At 35.3% G+C, this 20,195-nt stretch overlaps 3 protein-coding genes across 3 annotated transcripts; all 3 read right to left on the bottom strand.

Annotated features, from left to right (window-relative positions):
• Positions 1-310: 310 nt before the first annotated feature.
• On the bottom strand, positions 311-1,581 carry LOC125849479 (receptor-like protein 51). The gene has a single exon (XM_049529566.1). The coding sequence runs from the start codon at positions 1,579-1,581 to the stop codon at positions 397-399; it is 1,185 nt and encodes a 394-aa protein (XP_049385523.1). The 3' UTR covers positions 311-396.
• A 1,756-nt stretch (positions 1,582-3,337) lies between these two features.
• LOC125847358 (cellulose synthase A catalytic subunit 8 [UDP-forming]) lies at positions 3,338-17,409 on the bottom strand. The gene is made up of 25 exons (XM_049526991.1): positions 17,270-17,409; positions 16,980-17,079; positions 15,066-15,127; positions 14,621-14,677; positions 13,275-13,334; positions 13,058-13,114; positions 12,743-12,785; positions 11,783-11,860; positions 10,177-10,504; positions 9,949-10,102; positions 9,761-9,848; positions 9,623-9,643; positions 7,907-8,095; positions 7,717-7,775; positions 7,580-7,631; positions 7,327-7,477; positions 6,795-7,061; positions 6,346-6,691; positions 6,119-6,256; positions 5,846-5,971; positions 5,551-5,763; positions 5,110-5,356; positions 4,818-5,017; positions 4,384-4,737; positions 3,338-4,231 (listed from the first exon to the last, which is right to left on the bottom strand). The coding sequence occupies exons 1-25, from the start codon at positions 17,363-17,365 to the stop codon at positions 3,644-3,646; spliced, it is 4,074 nt and encodes a 1,357-aa protein (XP_049382948.1). The 5' UTR covers positions 17,366-17,409; the 3' UTR covers positions 3,338-3,643.
• Positions 17,410-18,828: 1,419 nt separating this feature from the next.
• Positions 18,829-19,518, bottom strand: LOC125847357 (uncharacterized). Its single transcript, XM_049526990.1, has one exon. The coding sequence runs from the start codon at positions 19,516-19,518 to the stop codon at positions 18,829-18,831; it is 690 nt and encodes a 229-aa protein (XP_049382947.1).
• Between the last annotated feature and the right edge of the window lie 677 nt (positions 19,519-20,195).

Raw genomic sequence — 20,195 nt, 5'->3', positions numbered from 1 at the left:
ATGCTAACAGAGAACCCATGATTACATCTTTAATTATAGCTCATAGCTCATATCATCATTCATCAAGTACCAAATATCACTAAGTATAAAAAAAATAAGGATCAGGTCTTATAAGATTGACTAGACTATAGAGTATATAAAATATTCTCGCAGAAGATATATAATTATATAAACACAAGTTCAAACGTATACGCAAGCTTGTTCATTTAAATATTTGAGTCCAATTTGAGCTAGATTAATAATAAGACGTACAAAGTTCATACTTTTGTTTGTGAATCAATTTCAAGAGACACTAAATCATGAACACATGCATACTTTCAATAGCGTAAATGATTCATACTTTCAAAACTCAAATTTCTAACTGGACCAAGAATTTGTCACAATTTACCCTCATCATCATTTACAGCATTTGGACAATAGAACCAATAAAATAATCAAAAACACAATGGATGAAAGCCCAACAGCCACACCAAAAACAACCCTGCTTGGCCCATGTTCATGTTTAGGTGGTGGACTATCATCCTTGGCAGTATCATCACTGAAATCTTCCTTAGGAGGCGGCGGAGACAGTGGCAATCCATGTTTATCACAAGGGGCAATGCCAAGTTTCAGTTTTGAAGACAATGTGGAATGATTGTAGCAAAGATTTGAATTTTCTCCCACTTTGAACACAACTAGTTTCTTGATGAAAGAAGCATTGAATGGCAAAACCCCTTCGAAATTGTTTCTTTCAAGATTCAAGTATTGCAATCCTTTCATATCTGATATGAACTTTGGAATAGTTCCATTCAATTGGTTTGATCCAAGATCAAGATGGACTAATTCAGGAATTGCAGCAATCGATTTCGGAATACTTCCAGACAGAGCATTTGAAGCTAATGACACATTTTTTAAAGAAAGTAAGTTACCAAATGAATTTGGTATAGTCCCATTGAGTGAATTTGAAGAAAGATTCAAATGCAAAAGATTTTCAAGTTCAGTTAAAGAACTTGGTATTTTCCCTTTTAGTTGATTCCCAGATAAATCAACATAAGTAAGATTCATATGCCATTTTGTAGGAAGAACCCCTTTGATATTTGCATGAGATATTGTGACACTCTGCAAGTTCTTGATACTGTTCAAGATTATAGAAGGGCCACTAGCAGAAACAGGAACATGTGACACCGTTAAACTTGTCACATTGCGTAATTGAATTAGCCAAAGGCTAGTGAGTTTCTTGAGGGAGTTGATGCAAGTGAAGGATTGGAGATTGGAGGAAAGTTCAGAAGGGAAATGAATAGGAGAAACAGGGCAGTTGATGAATTGTAAGTCTTGGAGAGTGGAGAGAGTTTTGAGAGATGTTTGGGATAATGTAACATCATTTGAACAGTTTATGAGTTTGAGGGAGATGAGATGGTGAAAGGGAGTTGAAGAGTCACAAATGGTGGAATTGTGAAGGGGAGAACAAGGGTCTTTTCCTGTTGGTACATTTAGTGATCTGAGAGCTTTGAGTTGGTTTGGGTCAAGATTAGTGGATTGAGATGATGATTTTGTGGAGAGGAGAAAGAGGTGAAGGGTCAAGGAGAGGAAGAATGGAGCCATGGTTGAAGAAGAAGAAAGGAAGAAGATTTGTAGAAGGAAAAGAAGAGAACTTCTTGTGAAGTGTGAGGGGTATGTTGGAGTTTGTACAAGAAAAGGATTTTGAGAGGGCGGAGCCCCGTTGAGCTCGAACCCTGTTGCACTATGAGGCGCTGTTTACGAGTCGAATCTTAGTGGACACCTTGGATTGTGGAATTATTACAGACTTGGTTTGGGTCAAAAAGGTGTTAACATAGGTAAAATTATTAGTGTCTATGTTTATACATGAACTTGATCATTATAATGAAGTAAAGTATTATTCTATGCTAAGTTAATGTGTTTTCATGTGAATATTGAGTACGGTAAGTATTTATCATTTAAATAAGCTTATAAGCAAAACTTGTAAACATTTTTTGGGGTTATTTTGTGTTTGAAAGTAATATTTATAAGTTACATAGTTAAAGTTAGAAGTTATAAGTTAATCACATTCTACTTATGTTATCAAACATTTCTGTCTAAACATAAACTTATTCATAAAATTAGTTTCAATTAGTGTCTTTCACCACTAGGGATATATTCAAAATTTAAATTTTATGAGTTCAAACCCTAGACTATAGTACAACTCGTTTCATGTATTAGGTTCAAAAATCAATTATTTTTATTTTATTTAATGATTTTTTAACATACATACCGAATCTCAACCAAAATTACTGATTGGAATGAACTTATAACTTTAATTATACATTTTCCCTTGTTCAATAATTAATACTTATCACCTATCGACTATTTTTAATCAGCTAATCCACTCAAATTCAGGTTCTTAAATCAGTCGCCTCGAATTTAAGCAGATTATTATTAGGACATCACATATTAGCTAGTCATGTTGGCCATCACATGCAAAAGAATTTTAAAAATGTACGAGAAAATTGTTTCGATAAGGTCAAAGGTCGAAATTGCGACTTCCAAAAATTGATCAAGCATTATTATATTTTGTAAATTAAGTGCGAAGCGAAGGACATTAAAAAAACAAATGTTGATAGTAGAGATTATTTTGTTTATTAAGTACGAAGCGAAGGACATTTTATATATTAAAATAAGGTTTAATCAGAATCAAAATATTTTCTGCTGGACTCAGGTGCACTCCAACTTTTTTTAATATATATATGTTTTTTTCCTCGTACCATTCTTGGCCCTTTTCATAAACATTTTTCATGATTATTCTTTGCTTGGAATACTAGTTTTTTCATTATTATGTGATTCTATCCTTTGGATTAAAGTATTGTGGTCTACACAACTAGGAAATTCTTGGTTTTGTGACAAAACACATTTTACCTTTCACTAACATGAATCAATAAAGTAATAAGTCAAAGAAATTTTTTTCAAGGTTAAATTAAAACTAGTAATGACTCTTACATATCAATTTTGACTTTGATTCTCGAGAATGGAGTTGTTGTTGTCAGTTTCACTCCATGAATGGAATTTTTCTATGCAAATTTGAATTAGTTGGACTTCAATACGGATATCAAGTATAGGATGAGTAAAAAAGAAGTTATGGTTTTTCCAAAATTTTAGTTTGCCCTCTTTGAAAGACTTCCTCTAATTAGACTTTTTTTCAAAGGTGGATTATTAACAAAGGGCTGAATAATTAAGGTTGTCCTTTTTAAGGTCACATATAATCAAGGATTTTGCTCTTAAACTTGATTTTTGAGACCATTTATTAGCTGTTAGTTAATCAAAAGTTTAATCAAACTGCTTGATTAAAGAATGAATGAATAGCACATTTTGAGTCTAAAGTGTGTTTACCAGTGTTCTGTTAGAACTATGAGAAAACTCAAAGGACTAGAAAAGAATTCCATTAATCTTAAGTACCATAGTACTTTTCATTATCAGTTCAACTTTACCTTTGTAATTTCAAAAGTTTCAATTAAAAGTTCAACATTCTATTTCCAAACAAATCTTCTACTAGAAAAACTGATACAAGCTGTTCAAACTGTGCAAGAATTGAAGAGTTTTCACCTCCACATTACATGAAAAAAAAGCCTACATTATCAAACATGTGGTATGGTTCAAGAAACTTGTTCGAAGCTCAACAATCCATATCAATGCAGTTTTGAACCATGGCTGAAGGGTCATCTTTGCTGACAAATGGATTAATCTTGACCCAAACTAGTGAGAAAACAGAAGCCAACAGAACAGACCATAGCACAACAATAGTTGGAGTTCGATTTTGGCGTCCCATGAGACCTTTGAGGAATGGATAAAGATGAAGGATCACCCAAAATGAGAAGAACACTTTGCCAAATAGAGGACCCCAAGCCTCATATCCTTTGTTGAGTGCATCAGAGAAACCAGCAACAACACCAACTAAGTTGACAATGAGAATTGTGGTTGGAGGGATCAAGACTGTTGTCCATTTGAATAGGTAGAGATCGGCAAACTCTCCATCGTCTGCTGCTTTGGCTGTCACTGTGAAGTTTGTGTCTATACCAGCAAGCATTTTGAGGAATCCTTGGAAAACTGCAAACAGATGTGCAGAGACACCACCAATCACCCAGAACTGCTCGTTACGCCACCAGTCCTCTATGCCTATACCACTCCATCGTAGCTCGAGCACACTTGTTACAATGATGGAAAGGAAAAGACCAAGGAAGAGTATACTTGCAACATTCGACAGCTGCATAGAAGGCACAAGAATTTCACTCAGTAATTATATATAGAAACTAAAGAAAGAGCAGCCGTAATACCATCTCCTAATGTGCACTCATTTGCAAAATCTTTAAACAATTTCGAAAGTTGTAAACAAGTCAGAGAAGTGGAAGCATTTACCGTAGGGATGATGAATTTTCCTGTAAGAAGGCAAACAGCAGGAAGAATACAGTATGCAATGAGGGGAAGAGAAGTGAAAGGATAGACAATGGTGTTGGTGTAGGCAAGTCTTTGGAGCCATTTGAGGCGGCCGCCTCCAAATCCATACCACAAAGGACAATGCCTACTCAAGAAAATCTCAACCGATCCAAGAGCCCATCGAAGAACTTGGTGCAACCTGTCTGACAAGTTGATAGGAGCTGACCCCTTGAAAGCAGGTCTCAATGGCATACAGTATATTGATCTCCATCCCCTGCACTGCATCTTGAAGCCAGTCAAGATATCCTCTGTCACTGAACCATAAATCCAACCAATCTGAATAGGACATACAAAGAGAAAAGAGTTAGCCCCATCTTTCCATAAGTGAAACCAAAAGAGAGAGATTCAATTTTTACTTCTTTTCCCCATGCTGTCTTCTCTTCATAACCACAGCCGATAACATGAATTGCTTCCCTGATCAGTGTCGACGGATTAGCAGAATCAGGTACTCCTCCATTTTCCATCAATGTAGACTCGATAAACACAGATGACATGCCAAAAGTTTTCTCAAAACTCATCTGAGAGATAAGCAAGGACCTCTCGTGATCGTCATAATCTGAAGATACCAAAATGATAGCTTCAAGGTTAAAGTTCCAAAAATAATGGAGGCCAATTTCTCACTAATTTCAAAGATACTAGAAAACTCACTTTCAATTTCTCTTAGGTTGAAGATTGCGGAATTCAGATCTTCTCTTTTAGCCTCACGATAAACCTCAGTAAGATCCTTCTCTTTGGCTGGTTTCTTGCGGCGACAGCAGCAAGAGAATGATGAAGAAGATTTATGTATTGTAGGCAGATTAGAAGGGCTGTAACCATAAAGTGCTTGCCTATTGAAAACAGTTCCTGTACCGACATATACAGGTCCTTGGATGCCATCCAAACCTTTCATGTTAACCTGAAAACATGATAAAATCCATCTCAATTCATTTGGCAGCATCAAGAGATTCAATACTAAACAACTGATATTATGTGTATGATGTTGAATGAAGCAAGATTATTCTTCAATATTCAAATAGATGAAGAAAATCACTTGAGAGGCTTAAAGTAATATAATAGTATGATATAATTTTAGTAGCTCACGATACTTACATCAAAGAAGACTATGTTTCTGTTGGCATATCTGTCACTTTTATCAATCCCATCAAATCTCTGAGGGAACTGCACATAACAGACGTCTCTGCCGACTTGTGGATCCATTAGGAAACACATAGCCTCACGAATGGCTTTGCTGTTATTGACGTAGTGATCACAGTCAAGATTGAGAATATAGGGTGCATTTGTGAGAACTGCAGACACCCGTATCTGAAATAAAACAGCAAGTTTGTAAAAAGAATTAAATAAAAATAGTCTGAGATTAATGCTAATAAATTGCATCTGAACACACCAGAGCATTTTCAGCACCAGCTTTTTTGTGGTGTTGATAACCAGGTCTTTTCTCTCTTGAGACGTAAACGAGTCGTGGAAGTTCATTTCCTTCAATGTCATGGACACCACTATGTCCCAAGAAAACCTGTGAAGAAGAAATATTATGGTGCTTATTTGAACTCCAAAATGCTTCTGTTGAATAGTCAAGTTTCACAAATACTAGAACTTCAAGAATCAAAATGATCTGAAAGCAGCGAGTACAGAGATTGTTGCAAAATCAATCACCACTTACCTGAATCATTCCAGGATGATCACGCGGGTTGTTTCCTGGCCAAGGAGTTCCATCTGCCATGGTCCAGCCATCCTCCGGTGTTTTCTGAGCCTTGGCTACTAAAGCATTTACCCTTACTTTATACTCTTCATATTCTCTCTGCAATACCAAATAAAAGATTAATCATCTAAACAATGCAGCCCAATTCTTGAAGCAGATGTTTAGTTCTTACAAAATCCTTCTCTTACCTTCATTGCTCTGCGCTCCTTGACGAAAGAAGGCTGCACTTTGTCTTTCAAGTAATCAAACTTTTGTGTGAAGTAGAACTCAGGCGCACGCGGTTCAATTGCAAATTTCTTGCAGAATGGTACCCATTTCCTTGCAAATTCAGAAGTCTCAGCTAGTGATTCAAATGTAAGCATTGAGCCACCATCATCGGATACATAGCAGGATACTTTCTCGACAGGATAGTCAACTGCGAGGATCGAGAGAACAGTGTTGGCAGTAATCAATGGAGGTTCTTTCATGGGATCCACCGTACTGACAAAGAAATCGACAGGTGCAAGCTGACAAGGCTCTCCCTCCCTTTCATACCTAGAAACGTTCAAACAAAGTTAACTTCAAGTGAAAAAATGCAAAGAAGTTTGGATATGTTCTATTAGCAGTGATATGAATATTTGTGCAGAAGATTTCTAACCTTGCAGAAAGCCTGTCAAGATATGTCTCTCGGTTTATAGGAGACCATTTAGGGAACTGATCCAATACCCACGAGAAAGCGAACCAGATCTCACAGAAAACAGAAATAAACCACAGGGGATAGGCACTTTCAACTGGATGTGTTACTCTATAGTGGAAGAAAAGGCAGAGAACTATCAATCGAACAATAATTACAATCCTGTATGGAGTAATTTGAGACTTCGGCACTGGAATGATTCTTGAAAGTGGCTCTGCAGCATCTGCTAACCTGCACAAGTTATATTACAAGTAATTAATACATGCATGATAAAGATAGAGCAAGTTCAAGATTCAAAATCACTGAAGGTGGATCAAACATAAGTCTTTTACAACTAGAAAATTTCCTGTTTTCTTGATAGTTATTTAGACGTCTAGACAAAAGAAAGAGAACTATGAAATCAGACAAAAAACTGCAATACTATGTATAACATGGTTACTTCCCAATTTCACGAAATTTATCGTCTAGTTAAGTTGCTTTTGCAAGGCCTACTTACTGTGGCTTTTCTTCCATCTGCTGCTCAGGTGGAACTTCAGCAGCTTCTTGTACAACAGCTTTACTTTGGTTCTTCTTTTTCTTGTTTTTCTTTTCCTTCCAACTTTCCACTCTATTCTTCCATATTGGATTCCCGGTATCATCATGATATTCTTCATGAGGAAATAACAAATAATTTAATATAATGTTATCTATTGAACTAGACTAGAAACAGCTCTTATGAATGTTGTGCAGCAAAGCATCCATCTACTTACCGCTGTCCACAGTTGAAACAAAACTGACTGTTCTAGCATGAACTCCAGCATCCTATATTGGAAACAATAATTCGTCACCAACTAAAATTCAATTTGTAGACTATAGATGTGAAGTTTCACCAGACATGACTTAGTACCTGTGCAGTATCAGGATGAGAAGCCACTATAGCATGGTTAGTAGATTCTTGCTCATTTTCTGCATAATAATAAGCATAGTACTATGTTAGACTTTCCTTAGTACTTTTTTTTTTTACAAATAGTCACATGGGATCAGAAATAAAGCCAAATATCAAAATCTAGTCATGTGAGAAAACAAAATTTACTTACCATCATATGGAGTTGCACAGCGTAGACATGTGTTGCGTCCTTCTTTGATCTCATAATCTATGCAAGTCTTACAAACAGGATAGTTACACTCATGACAAGCCACAAAGACTTCACCATTATTATTAGCTAACCCCACTTGTTCGCCGCAAATGTTGCATATTGGAACCCCTGACTCCATCATTTTTTCCACTCACAGAAACAGTACTAGTCACTAGTACTCTTGGCAACAGCTAGCACACAAATGATGGTTTTCTCCTGTGTCAGTGGCAAGAATATAAAGAAGGAATGTTTTCACTGATTTGAAAAGAGCTAAGGAATGAGAAATATTATTGTAATGGTGAAGGAAAGTTTGGAGGGTCGTTACAAGGCCTTGTAGGTTGAGAAGTTGGTATCAAAGGCATATTTTTCAGACAAGAAAGCAATGTGTTGGCAGATTTTTTTAAAAAAAATTGCTGGAGTTTGAAGGAATGAGTATGGTTGGAGTTTATACATCTTAACCAACTTATTGTACCAAACTTTAAGTCAGGCTGCAGCTTCAAGACTGAGCCACCCTCCACACCTCATTTGAAAGATTTAGTCAAGCCACATGCCTTCTTTTCTTCTTTTTTTCCTTTGGATTCAAGTTATATATATTAATAGTGTATAAAATCTTTTACACACTTGAATTATATTATGTTAGTTATCATTTTTATTAGACTAGCAAATAGTAATACTTATCATAGAAACTTGTCTGTATTAAGTGTATTAAAAAAAATTATATAACACCAATGCATACAACTTAAGCTCTTTTTTCTGATCAAGGAAGATTCTCTCTTAAGATCTATAGATTTACTGTCAAAATCAAGGAAGAATAAAAGCTTCTAACATGAAATGATGTGATTCAGACCTAATATCTTTTTTTTACCTCCCCTCTATTTTCTTCTCTCTCTAAGTTAAATATTTGGTCTGAATCACATATAATTTCAATCCATTCTACCTGGAATAGTAACTAAGCTCAATTTATTCATGTTTTTACGCTCTAATTAAAGATTGCCTATTTTTTTTATCTCAACGAATAAGATTATTCTCTTCACCAAATAAATGTGAATACAATCACAATAACAACATAATCACTACTTCGACTGTCTGACATCATCCTGTTCCAATTAACAAGATTAAAATTTTTAACATCAAAATATGAAAACTCGCGATAATCAGAGGTGAAATTCATGTTACCTTTACATATGGTGATGTAAAAATAGATGTTATACATACCATAAAGTTCAATATCAATGTATTGGACACATCAATGACCTAATGTACCAAGAAAAGTGTTTGAAAGAGGCCCACAATTAGGTGTGCAAGTCTCCAACAAATAGGTAGACCTGACAATTGCACGCACACTCAAGCACACTTGCAATAGACATCTTCATTCAAGGAGTATCTTTGTACTGCTGCTTACAGATTAAGCGAATAATATACAAATAATATCACGTTGAAGCAAATATCTAATTAAGTAATATCAATTCTCAAAATCAATGTCTCCGGATCCAAATCCCAATCCCTACCAAAAAAAGGGAGAGAAAATGAAGAGACAAGCTCAGATTCTTGATATCTTAGATATCTTTTTGCAATTACATGGGAAAGAAAACATCTAATCCTACAGAAGCACAAGCATAAGCCAATATCATTGCTGTAGCACCTAGCTGTTTAGGTCACAACCCTGCTGGGTAGAACCTTTGTTTGGCAAAGCCATGCCTGTCCAGTTTAGCATACAAGAGAAAAGACCCAAAACTGGCATATTGGGAGCATAACTTTCTACGAGGGTAACATCATGTACAAGTAGCAATATCTCTGCTCAATCTGTGCTGCTTCACCCGATGTTGCAAACCTTCACTATCTTGGATGTATCACAGACAATTAGGTTCTCTGAATCAGTAGGAGTTGTGCATAGCCAATTTACCTAATTAATTAAAGAGCCAATAGTGAGACAAATATACTAAACAATTGAGGCATAAAGTTTCAGACAGAGAGGGCATAAAAGGCAATGAAATGGAACTCACTTTTCTGCTCAAACCTAAGCTAGAACGAAGGAAATCGGTGCCACTGCTTGTCGCACCAGACATGAAAAACTTAGACCAATCCCATACTTTTACTTGTCTGTCATTTCCACCTGAAATTATGAACTTCCCTTTGTCTCCAAATGTGGAAAAAGTCCTAATAGAATTTCAGCAGATTAGTGCCGGCTGGTGAGGTAGATTTGAGCCTGCTACGCTATAAAGAAAACTTACACACAGGATACAGCAGCAGTGTGTCCTCCCAAAGAGTGATCAAGGTGCAGGTCTCCTCCATTTTGATTCTCAATTTCAGGATCAGCAGAAGAACTGCCAACTTTAGGGGTTGACTTAGAACCTTTCTTGGGTTTAGCCGAACTCTTAGACTTGACAGCATTGAGCTCTGACTCAACGTTTATTACAGAAACAACTCCATCACCCCTAGCCACAGCACAAATCTTCACAAAGTTATCCACCACATCAACTTCAGGAAGAGCCAGAGCATGAACAAAGGCAGGGTTCAAACATTGTCCCGTATTACCTTTATTTCCTGCATCAAGTGTGCCTACAGCAAACAAAGATAACTTCAACAGCCTATCTAATAAACTAGATATATCAACATGTAAAATTCTAATACATTAGCTGGGTCATGAGTATTGGATGCATGTATGTATCTGACACTACATTCAGCCATTCTAGGTTTTGTATGCACTGTGAAGGATCCACTGGAAATTCCCATGTCTGTCCAAGACGGGTGAACTTATGTAAAATGATTAAGGGGGTACCATAGATGTTGCAGAAAGGCAGAGTTAGATTCTTTTGGAAAATGGCAACGAGAGAACCAAAATTAGATGTCACTGGCAGGAAGCAGTAATCATTTTTCAGGTCTCGCGAACTTGACTGAGCAGTAGGAGTTTTGAGCATTTAAGTAGGCAGATCCCACTAGAGTAGTCCTGAACTTCTTCTGCCCAATCTTGCTAGGCAGACAACTTGAAATATGGAAAATCACTCTTGCAGAAATTTATGACACACCCAAGCTAAGAGCTCTAGAATAATATTTAAAATGGGAGGAAGATACTTTATTCAATCAGTAAAAATGGGAGGAAGATAATAGACTAGCGACTCTCAATTCCCCTTTCTCACCAACAAACTGAAATGTCAGTGATGTTTCTGAGCAACAGAGGATACTTTTAGATAAAATTCCATGCTCCAACAATTGACCAATGACCAGTTATCTGATTAATAATCTACTCATTGAGTATTTCTTCTGCCACATGGCCAATACCATAGAAATTGGAAAATAGAAAGCAAAGTTACAGAGTGTTACACACTTGACTCATACTCCTGAAACTCATCTCTCTGAGAATCCATGTTTGCTTATAACAATATCATTTTATCTATTTAGACTTAAGGGGAAAATATTACTGTCTTACACATATTCAACCATTACATATCCTATTTAAACTACTATATGAAATATTCAATAAAAAACATCTGTTCTTAATTAACCAACTACTATAATGGAATGGGAGGATTGGGAATTCTTGCTTCTTCTACTTTACATTGTAAGACGAATAAGTTTAATCCCCTGTGATCAAAATATAGGGAAATAACTACCAGATATTCTAAAACTTAGTGATTTCGCTCCTTTTCCAGCTAGTGTAGTAAGGCAAGCCTATAACTAACTGAGTATGTAGCTAGTGTAGTAAGGCACACCTACAATTCAGATATGCAGTTCTGGTGTAATAAGGCATGCCTAAACTTGAAGGTACATATTACCAAAGGAATTAATACTAGAAATTGCAGTTCTAGAAAAGAGTGCATAGTAGAAGGATTAACGTACCAAAGTCCCAAATCTTCCGTGGCCGTCCCTTGGAGAAGTCCCATAGCACAAATTTTGAATCAAGACCCCCAGTAATGACTAAAAAATGACTCAAAAAAACACAACATACTGTCAACATCAGCTTATAAAAAACATTCCTGGAAACTTTAGCTAGGAGGCTAACTTAGCAAGAGCTTTAGCAGATTGACAATATATACTTTGGCATAGCAATTGACAGTAAATATTGTTCTTCAAACATCATCAGAAATTAAATAATATGTAGCAGGCTGTCATAATTTGCATGTTTTACGAAAACCTTATGCGCCACAACTTGCATGTTTTATGAAGCCTTATGTTGCCATCCCATATAGATTAAACTGGTGATTGGTTGCACGAGGAACTCTACATCAAGATTCTCTCGTAAAAACTAAAGGGCCAAGGGATGTCATATACTGTGTGTCTGCATCTCTCTTTGAAGTCTCACTCTCTATGTCTCTCTCACACGCACACAGTAAGAGCGAGAGAAACAGAGAGACAGCAACTGTAAAAGAAGTCTTAATTGATTTCAGTTATCAAAACACATAACTTGATTGCAAATCGCAATTACTTGTATATCATTGTAAAAATGGTATCATTCTTTACAAGATTATGACTAATTTGTCAAATGCTAGCCAATGCAAACCTTCAGAAACCTACCAGCTTAAACTCACAAAGAGACTACAAGTACAACTTAGAGGAAGAGTTAGTTTCTCCAAGAAAGCTGCAGTCTATGTATAAGTGGACATCATATACCTCTAAAATAACTTTGGATAAAAACATTATCATACTTCTTATGGTGCTAAAATTTCCAAGTATCTGGTTCATGCATTTACGTAGGCCATTCAGTTCAACGTGTATGTGGGTCATATGTATATCTAGAGGAGGAAAGTTAATTTCACAGAGGGGGACGTAGGAATTCCGAAAATTTTAGTTCAAAAGTACCTTCCCAAGGTCTCCAAGGGATGAATTGAACACTGCTACATATCTGATAAGATAGTGAAGGTCACAAATGATGATAGGTTCGGAATAAAAAAATAGTGCCCTATGTGAAGTTTGGGGAAGAAAAATTGGAATTAACCTTCACAGCAAAAATACAAGTAGGACTTCACATGCCAGCAAGATAATATTAGAAGGGCAACAACAAATAAATAGAATGTAGAACAGTACATTTTACTTAAAATGAATGACATAAAAAAAATCACCATGTTTCTGGGGAAAAGTACAAACTTATTATAGTAATTATATAAAAAAGGATACACTTGTGTGGCCATCTCTCAATGTTTTGTACATGCGATTTTGGCGGATGTCAATGATCTGCAACACAAGTAGCACTTAGATGTCTAACATACTTATGGAAACAGAGAAACAGTTTTTATCTTTCAAAAGTTTCACAACTCATCAGTTTTATCTTTTATGGGAACAGCGAAACAGATGTCCAACATACTTATAGAAACAGAGGAACTGTCTGTACTACCTTGACATCACCATTATCATCTGCAGCAGCGAGGAATGATGACTTCGAGCTGCAAGCAATCTACAAAACAGAAAGGTTAAGCACACAGAAACAGAATAGGCATTGTTTGAAGATATAGTACACCTAATTGAGGTACCTGAAATATGACCTTGTTAGATAGGAGAAATCATAAGAGATTAAAATATTGAAGGGAAGATATTTAAACATCACAAAATTGAATGGACAAAGCCTAATACATATCCGAATGAACAAATACAGAGTAAATCCTACATTTCTGTTTTTAAGCCTGTACAAGGTGAATCTGTTGGACATGACATTTAGACTAGAGCCTAAAAACAGAGAATTGAGTGCACAATTGCCTAAAAGAAACAAGGGACGCTTCTCGAACAAAGTCCTAAATTCTATCAGAACTTTTTTTTTTTTTGGATAAGGAAAAATTATAATGAGGCTAGTTCAGAGTTCAAATTCGTCAATGTGGAGATCTGGTACAGTTTATTGCAGAGCAATCGACCTATTAGCGTGGTGGTTGAAGCAAAGGGATTTACAGAATGAGATGGACAGATAAGTAGTATAACTTTTCCCTGGTTTGTGTACCTAGTCCTGAAATTACATCAACATGTACCACTATTTTGGTTTGAAAAGCAAAGTGATCCATAAAATTTACATGTGTGAACAGAAAACCACACGAAAAACCTCCTAAATTGATTCTAGCTAAACTCCTTGAGCTAATGCAAGAAAAAAAAAAAAAAAAAGGATCAGGTTAAGAGATAAGAATGGTAAATAACTGATGCATTTAGCTGAAGTTCTTGGAATCAAAGTCCCAAAATACACACAAGATGAGAGGCTCAAGACTACTCCTCTGTCCCAATTTATGTGGACTTCCCATTTTTCGAGATCAAACTATGTGAACTATGACCAACATTTTAAAATGTATTTTTCATCATATTGTCACGAGAAAAATTGCAACTTATAGTACTTCTCGTATAGTTTTTGAATATCTAAATTTTAATTTTAAAACATTAAGTTGATCTAATCCAATCTAACTTCAAAGATTTAGTCAAATTAACTCTAGGGAAACGAAAGGATCCACATAAATTGGGACTGAGATAATAATAAAGAAGATGCTGAAGATGCTAAGATATTGTATTGCCAATTGAACTAATGATCGGGCATACTCCTGATAACATGACAAGTGGAAAATAACAAAACGAGCACAATGGCAGATTTTTTGCAAAGAGGAGAGCAAAGTTAAATTTATGGTGCTAAAATCCATTCTTAAAAGGTATGGACAGTGAGAGAAAGGAAAAAATATAAGGATAAAAAAAGAAAACAAACAGAAATCATACCTGATTTATCTCATCCTTGTTGTAATTGTAACTGTGCAACAGTTTCGATGCAGTAACCTTGAGATACAGTTAAACTGGATTAATAACAAAATTCTGTGCCCAAAAGTGATAAAAGAGAATTAAGTGGAGAGAAGCCAACTCAAACCAAATCACAACATAAAATTAAGGGAAAGCATTTCATTTAGAGAGATGTTGGTAAAGATCTAAATTTAGAAAATAAATATGCACATTAGCAAAGAGTGCTAAAGCCTTTCCATGCCATTGGATTCAATGTCGCTATAGGCTTTAGGGACATTTACAAAGAATGTTAATTGCCACTAAAAAACATATTTAGCCATTTGTGAGGTACCATAATAACACAAGATGCGGTAAATTATAAAACCACACAAAAGAAACAAGTTTAAAAAAAGCACAAGAAAGTAATGGTGGAACAATATAACATTACCATGTTCACATCAAAGCATTTGACTTCACTTCCCAATGAGACATAAACAACATCTTCATTTCCTGCACCATGGATACCATGTTTGAAATTGACGACTCTCACAAATTTCCAAATATGTTATCAGTGCCAGTGGAAGGTTATCATCCCTCCAACTAACTTATTACAGTGCAGAACTAACAGAGAACTCAAAATCAGTAGTCACTTAATTCTCAGTAACTGTCCTAAAATAGCATATTATTTTGTCTAAAACAGCAGCATATATTTTTAGTTGGAATGTTCGTTGTTAGTGTTAAGAGTATTAGAGTTGGAATATTAGAAGTTCTTAAGTTAGAGTGGTATATGCCATTTATTATCTTTTCTCTTCTTTGTTTTGAAAGAATATGGTTTATTTATTATGTTTGACACATATAATTAGGTGTCTTGCATTCATCAATTATCCCGTCACCAATACAGTTCATTCCTGTTCATATTTCTCACAGGTATCAGAGTTTGTACGATCATACTAGAAACTTAAGTAGAGTTTCTACACCATAGTAGATAGTAGAGACCTAACTAGCTTTTATTTCTTTGCTTAAATAGTTTTACTATCCTTATATCCTTCCCATGACCGCTCAACAATACCATGTCTATTCTTGGAGACTATTCCAGTAACACTACAACTCATTCGGCACCTGTTTTGGCAACATTGTGCCTCTTCCCAGTTATCATTCTGATGGTGCTGTGCATATTACTTGTTATTATTACGGTGAAAACACATCTCTTATCCAGTGGCATTTTAGGCGACCGTTGTGGCGGCAGTGTGAAACTACCTTTGTCACCACTAATATTCCATAAATTTTCAGTGTGATCGTCTGGCAAAATTTATGCCATGTTTCTTTGGCAATTCTCTGGAGACTTACTTTATTTTGTTATCAAAATAAGCAACTATGTTTTCTCACCTTGCGTTTGAGGGAGCAAGTTAGTACATGAAATGCTAGCGTTGGAATACCAGATTTAGAACATTAGAACTGTCAGTTTTTAGTACTGTGTCTCATTGAAGAATAAGATATATTTAGTGTTTGACATCTATAAATAGGTGCCCATTGTATTCATCAAATTATCAAATCATTACATTTTTCTTTGCCATATTCAGGGTTAGATGTAGCCTTTAGTCTATGGGCTCATCTGAACCCTTAACTTTCAACACGGAGTATCAAGACATTGTTGTCTCCCAAGCTTTATCTCCTCTCCCACTCCCCAAATAATTTGCTCCAACAGGATTTGAAGTACTTCCATTTAAATCTTTAGTATTCAGACTTCTCAACTCCATAGCATGTGTAATCATAAACATTGTCACAGCGCCAAACAAAAGATAAATAGTTTTTTATATAACCAAAGTGGAGCACAGTTCAAAACTTAGTGGATAATGCATCCACCCTCTCCACTTAAATACCGAGAATTTTTTTCCTGCAGCAAGATTCGGACCCGTGACCATCTAACCCACACATCACGTGTTTTGCTCTCACCACTAGACATCAATCAACTCTACCTCAATTCTAGTTGGGGTGGTTTACATGAATTCCCTGCATCCATTAGGCTCCATTTTAGGTCATGATTTGTTAATTGCGAGGATGAGACAAGCTTTAGTCATAACTAACAGAAGAAATAACAACGGAAGCATGTAACAAATCCGGATATGATGCAATTAACACAAGGAGAAACACCAGTGGTCTCTCAAGAATGAAATGGAATCCTCATAGACTCTTAAAAAGTCCCAAACACCAGCCCCCTGTATTGCTCTGTCCATCATCTTATGGTTCTCATTTGGGAGTACATAGATGCAATAAAACTTAATAAATACAGACTAAATATTTTGTTTAATCACACAACTCCAATTAAATAAGAAGAACCAGTGAAGAAAAAAAAAACACAAACCTGGCTTGAAACATATTGATGAAACTGGGTTACCATTTCCAACATCCATTGTAAAGATTTTATCTTTGCACCTCAAATCGAACCAGCACACACAGCCATCCTAATATTTCCCAATAAAATGATTAAATAAACAAAAAGCAACAGTCGAAAGTAATGCACTTTCAATAAAATTTCAATCTTTATAATCACAAAATTCAAGATTTAGCAATCAAAACTACCCCTCAAGACCTATGCTTCATCTGGGTGTCTAATTAAACAAAAAAAAGGTTCTTGGAATTAAAAGGATTCACCTCATCTGCAGTGGCAATAAGACCAGGGCGGTTTTGAGAGGCGATACAGCAAGTGGTGCTGGCTTTGTGACCTTTGAGTTTTCTTGGTTCCTCCATTCTACTCTGCTCGCTCTTTCAGTTGCTAACGTTATCTCTACCAGTAAGAACCCCTTTTTATACCCTCTTGTGAGTTGTGAAAGCGTTTTCTTTTTAGGGCATCAAACGATGTCGTATTTGTTAGGAAAAATAATACTCCTATAGTACGATTTAAGTAATAAAAATAATATTTTAAGCCACAATCTTATACAAAAACACATCTTATGAACTTTTTAGTGTGATGCATGCAAGAAACAAGTCTTAATATTGCTAGTAGGAACTAGGAATCAAAATGTTTTTGTGATGTTGGAATCAATCTATTCTGAAAGAAGTATAGCAATCTCATAAAATGAAATTCACTATAATAATTTCGGATTATATGATAGAAAAAGTGGACTAACATAAATTCGAGATACATGTGACTTTCTTTTTTGGTCTCCAAAATCGGTGTCTAGTACCCCATATTAGAGCCTGCGAAAGTCCTACGTTAAAAGTAAAGCCTTCTTACAGTCTTGTTGTTAATAATAACTTCCTTCAAAGTAAACCCACGCTCTTTGGCCATCCATTTGACATGTCTTCCTCAAACAGTAGTCAATGAATCAGAACTGACCCCAACAAACAAAAAACGAAATCTATGTATATTTTAAACAGTAACAATGATAAATCATGGCCGACTTTTCAATTTTATTTGGAAAACCACAATGTTACGCCTGTAGCTTAAAGCAAAAGGAATACCAACACCTAGAAGTCAATGCCATTGAATTACTGAAAGAACAATAAAAAGTTCCGACGCATGTGAACAGACGGTGCATCAAATAGAAGATTGACAGGCTTCTAGAATTTGAGTTGCCAAATTTCTATAGAATCGCATATCAAAAGGAGAGGGAAAAGTAAAAAGTTACACAATACATAACACAAATATACACGATACGTTTGCTTTGGAATTTGATTATGACATAATCCAAAAGGTAACTTTGTGAACCTCAGGGAAGAGGCCAGTCCCTGAAAAAGCCATCTCGATTGGTATCATTCAAATGCGAATATAGGCCTGATTGAAGCATAAAAGTGAAATAATAATCTATTAGGCCAAAACGAACAATGTGTAACATAGACTTGGTTCATAACAAAAGAAGAAAATGGAGCTTCAAAGCAAAGTTCAATTTTGTAGTAACTCGGTTTATTTCGATAGCATTTTTATGCCATTCTTGACAAATATTTACAGCCAACTGAATCCAAATTAGAACTTCGATAGAATATCTCATTTGGGATTCCAAAACCCACTACGAAAATACAATTTTCTCGTACTTTCTGAAGAAAAAGGAGTTTGCCCTGTTCCTAGTTTAATATACATAACACTGCAACTCGAAGCTCAACAATGTGAGTCAAGAAGCAGCAAAAAAAAAAGGATCAAAAGGCTAACTTTACTCTTCTTATACATTTTGTAGAGGGAAAAAAAAGGAGAAAAATTTACAAAGTTTTGAACTTTATGCTTTTACTGTGGAAGCAACAGTATGAGCCCACAATTTGAGATTATGTTTGACGTCAATTTCATTGCTCATGACTGGTACCTTCCAATTCATCAATGGATTCATTCTCTTCTTCGTTTCAACAACTTCCCATGCTTCAGAAAGATAAGGTCTTGCTCTTAACTGATCAGATTTTTTTACAAAATTCAATTTTTGCTTATCATCATCACTGTCCCTGTTTTTGCTTAATTTCTGTAAACCTGGAATAATCTCAACCAAACTTGAATTTACATCATCTTCTGAGAATTCAAATCCAAGATCCATAAACCCTTTTAGCTCTTCATATTCAAGCTCCGATAAGCTCTTGCCAAGACACTTTTCGCTTCTTCTTCTTCTTCTCCTTAATTCCCTTCTTCTACCCTTTACTTTCTTCGATTCTGCATTTTTACAAAAGGGTTGAAAATGGGTTACTGGGAGAACTGAATCTGGTGAAAAAGAATCCGAATCGTAGCTCAAATCATCACTCTGTGACTCTATTTTGATTTCTAATTTTGGTGAATCATATACAGTTTCTGCTAAATTTTCTTGAATTTTGTTATCTGGGGTTTTCTGGTAATTCAATAATGGGATTGGATTTGAATGTTTATTGAGAATTTCGAGATTAAACCAGCATGAATCGAAGAGGGTAAGAACAGCCTCAAGGTCCATTAATGGAGGCTGAAATAAACTAGGAAATTATTAAACACAACTTCTTCTTTTTTTGGTTTGGTTTTATGAAGAACTAAGTTATCTGTGGGTATATATATTGATCCTGGTGACCAAAACACCCTTCATTATTTCTTATATTACAAAAAAGCTTCAACTTTATTTGTTTACACGTTTTGCAGAGTCAGATGGAGTATTATTTTATTTAGATTTAGAAAAATGTCACTGTACTTAAAAATGTCCGCAAAAATTGTTTTAGTGGACAAAAGTACGTAAGATCTCCAGGTTTAGTTCCACATTTATCTTCTTTCAATTTACTGCATGCTCTTCAATTTTAAATTGGGATTTGTTGAGTGTGCACGGACGGGTCAATAAAATTTGTGGCCTAAAGCTAATCATCTCTCTAAAAGGCCTTAAATTAGTCAAATAAAAGAATTATCTATTTCTATTTAATTTTATTTATGATGATATATGAATCATGTATGTATCTAGATCATTATAAACTATCTTGTACATATTTTGGTCATTCTCGGTTTTCTATCAATTTTTGCAAAAATGTGTTTTAACTTTAAAGTAAAAATACTAATACTAAATATGAAAATTATCTTTTTAAAATTAACTAAAAAAAAAAATCACATATATGGAGTTAGAAGAAGTAATTAATAAGTATCCAATAAAAT

Source organism: Solanum stenotomum, chromosome 12, assembly GCF_019186545.1.
Source record: "Solanum stenotomum isolate F172 chromosome 12, ASM1918654v1, whole genome shotgun sequence".
Classification (NCBI taxonomy): domain Eukaryota; kingdom Viridiplantae; phylum Streptophyta; class Magnoliopsida; order Solanales; family Solanaceae; genus Solanum; species Solanum stenotomum.
The sequence above is the reverse complement of the archived record's forward strand: the minus strand, read 5'-3'. Positions and strand labels throughout refer to the sequence as shown.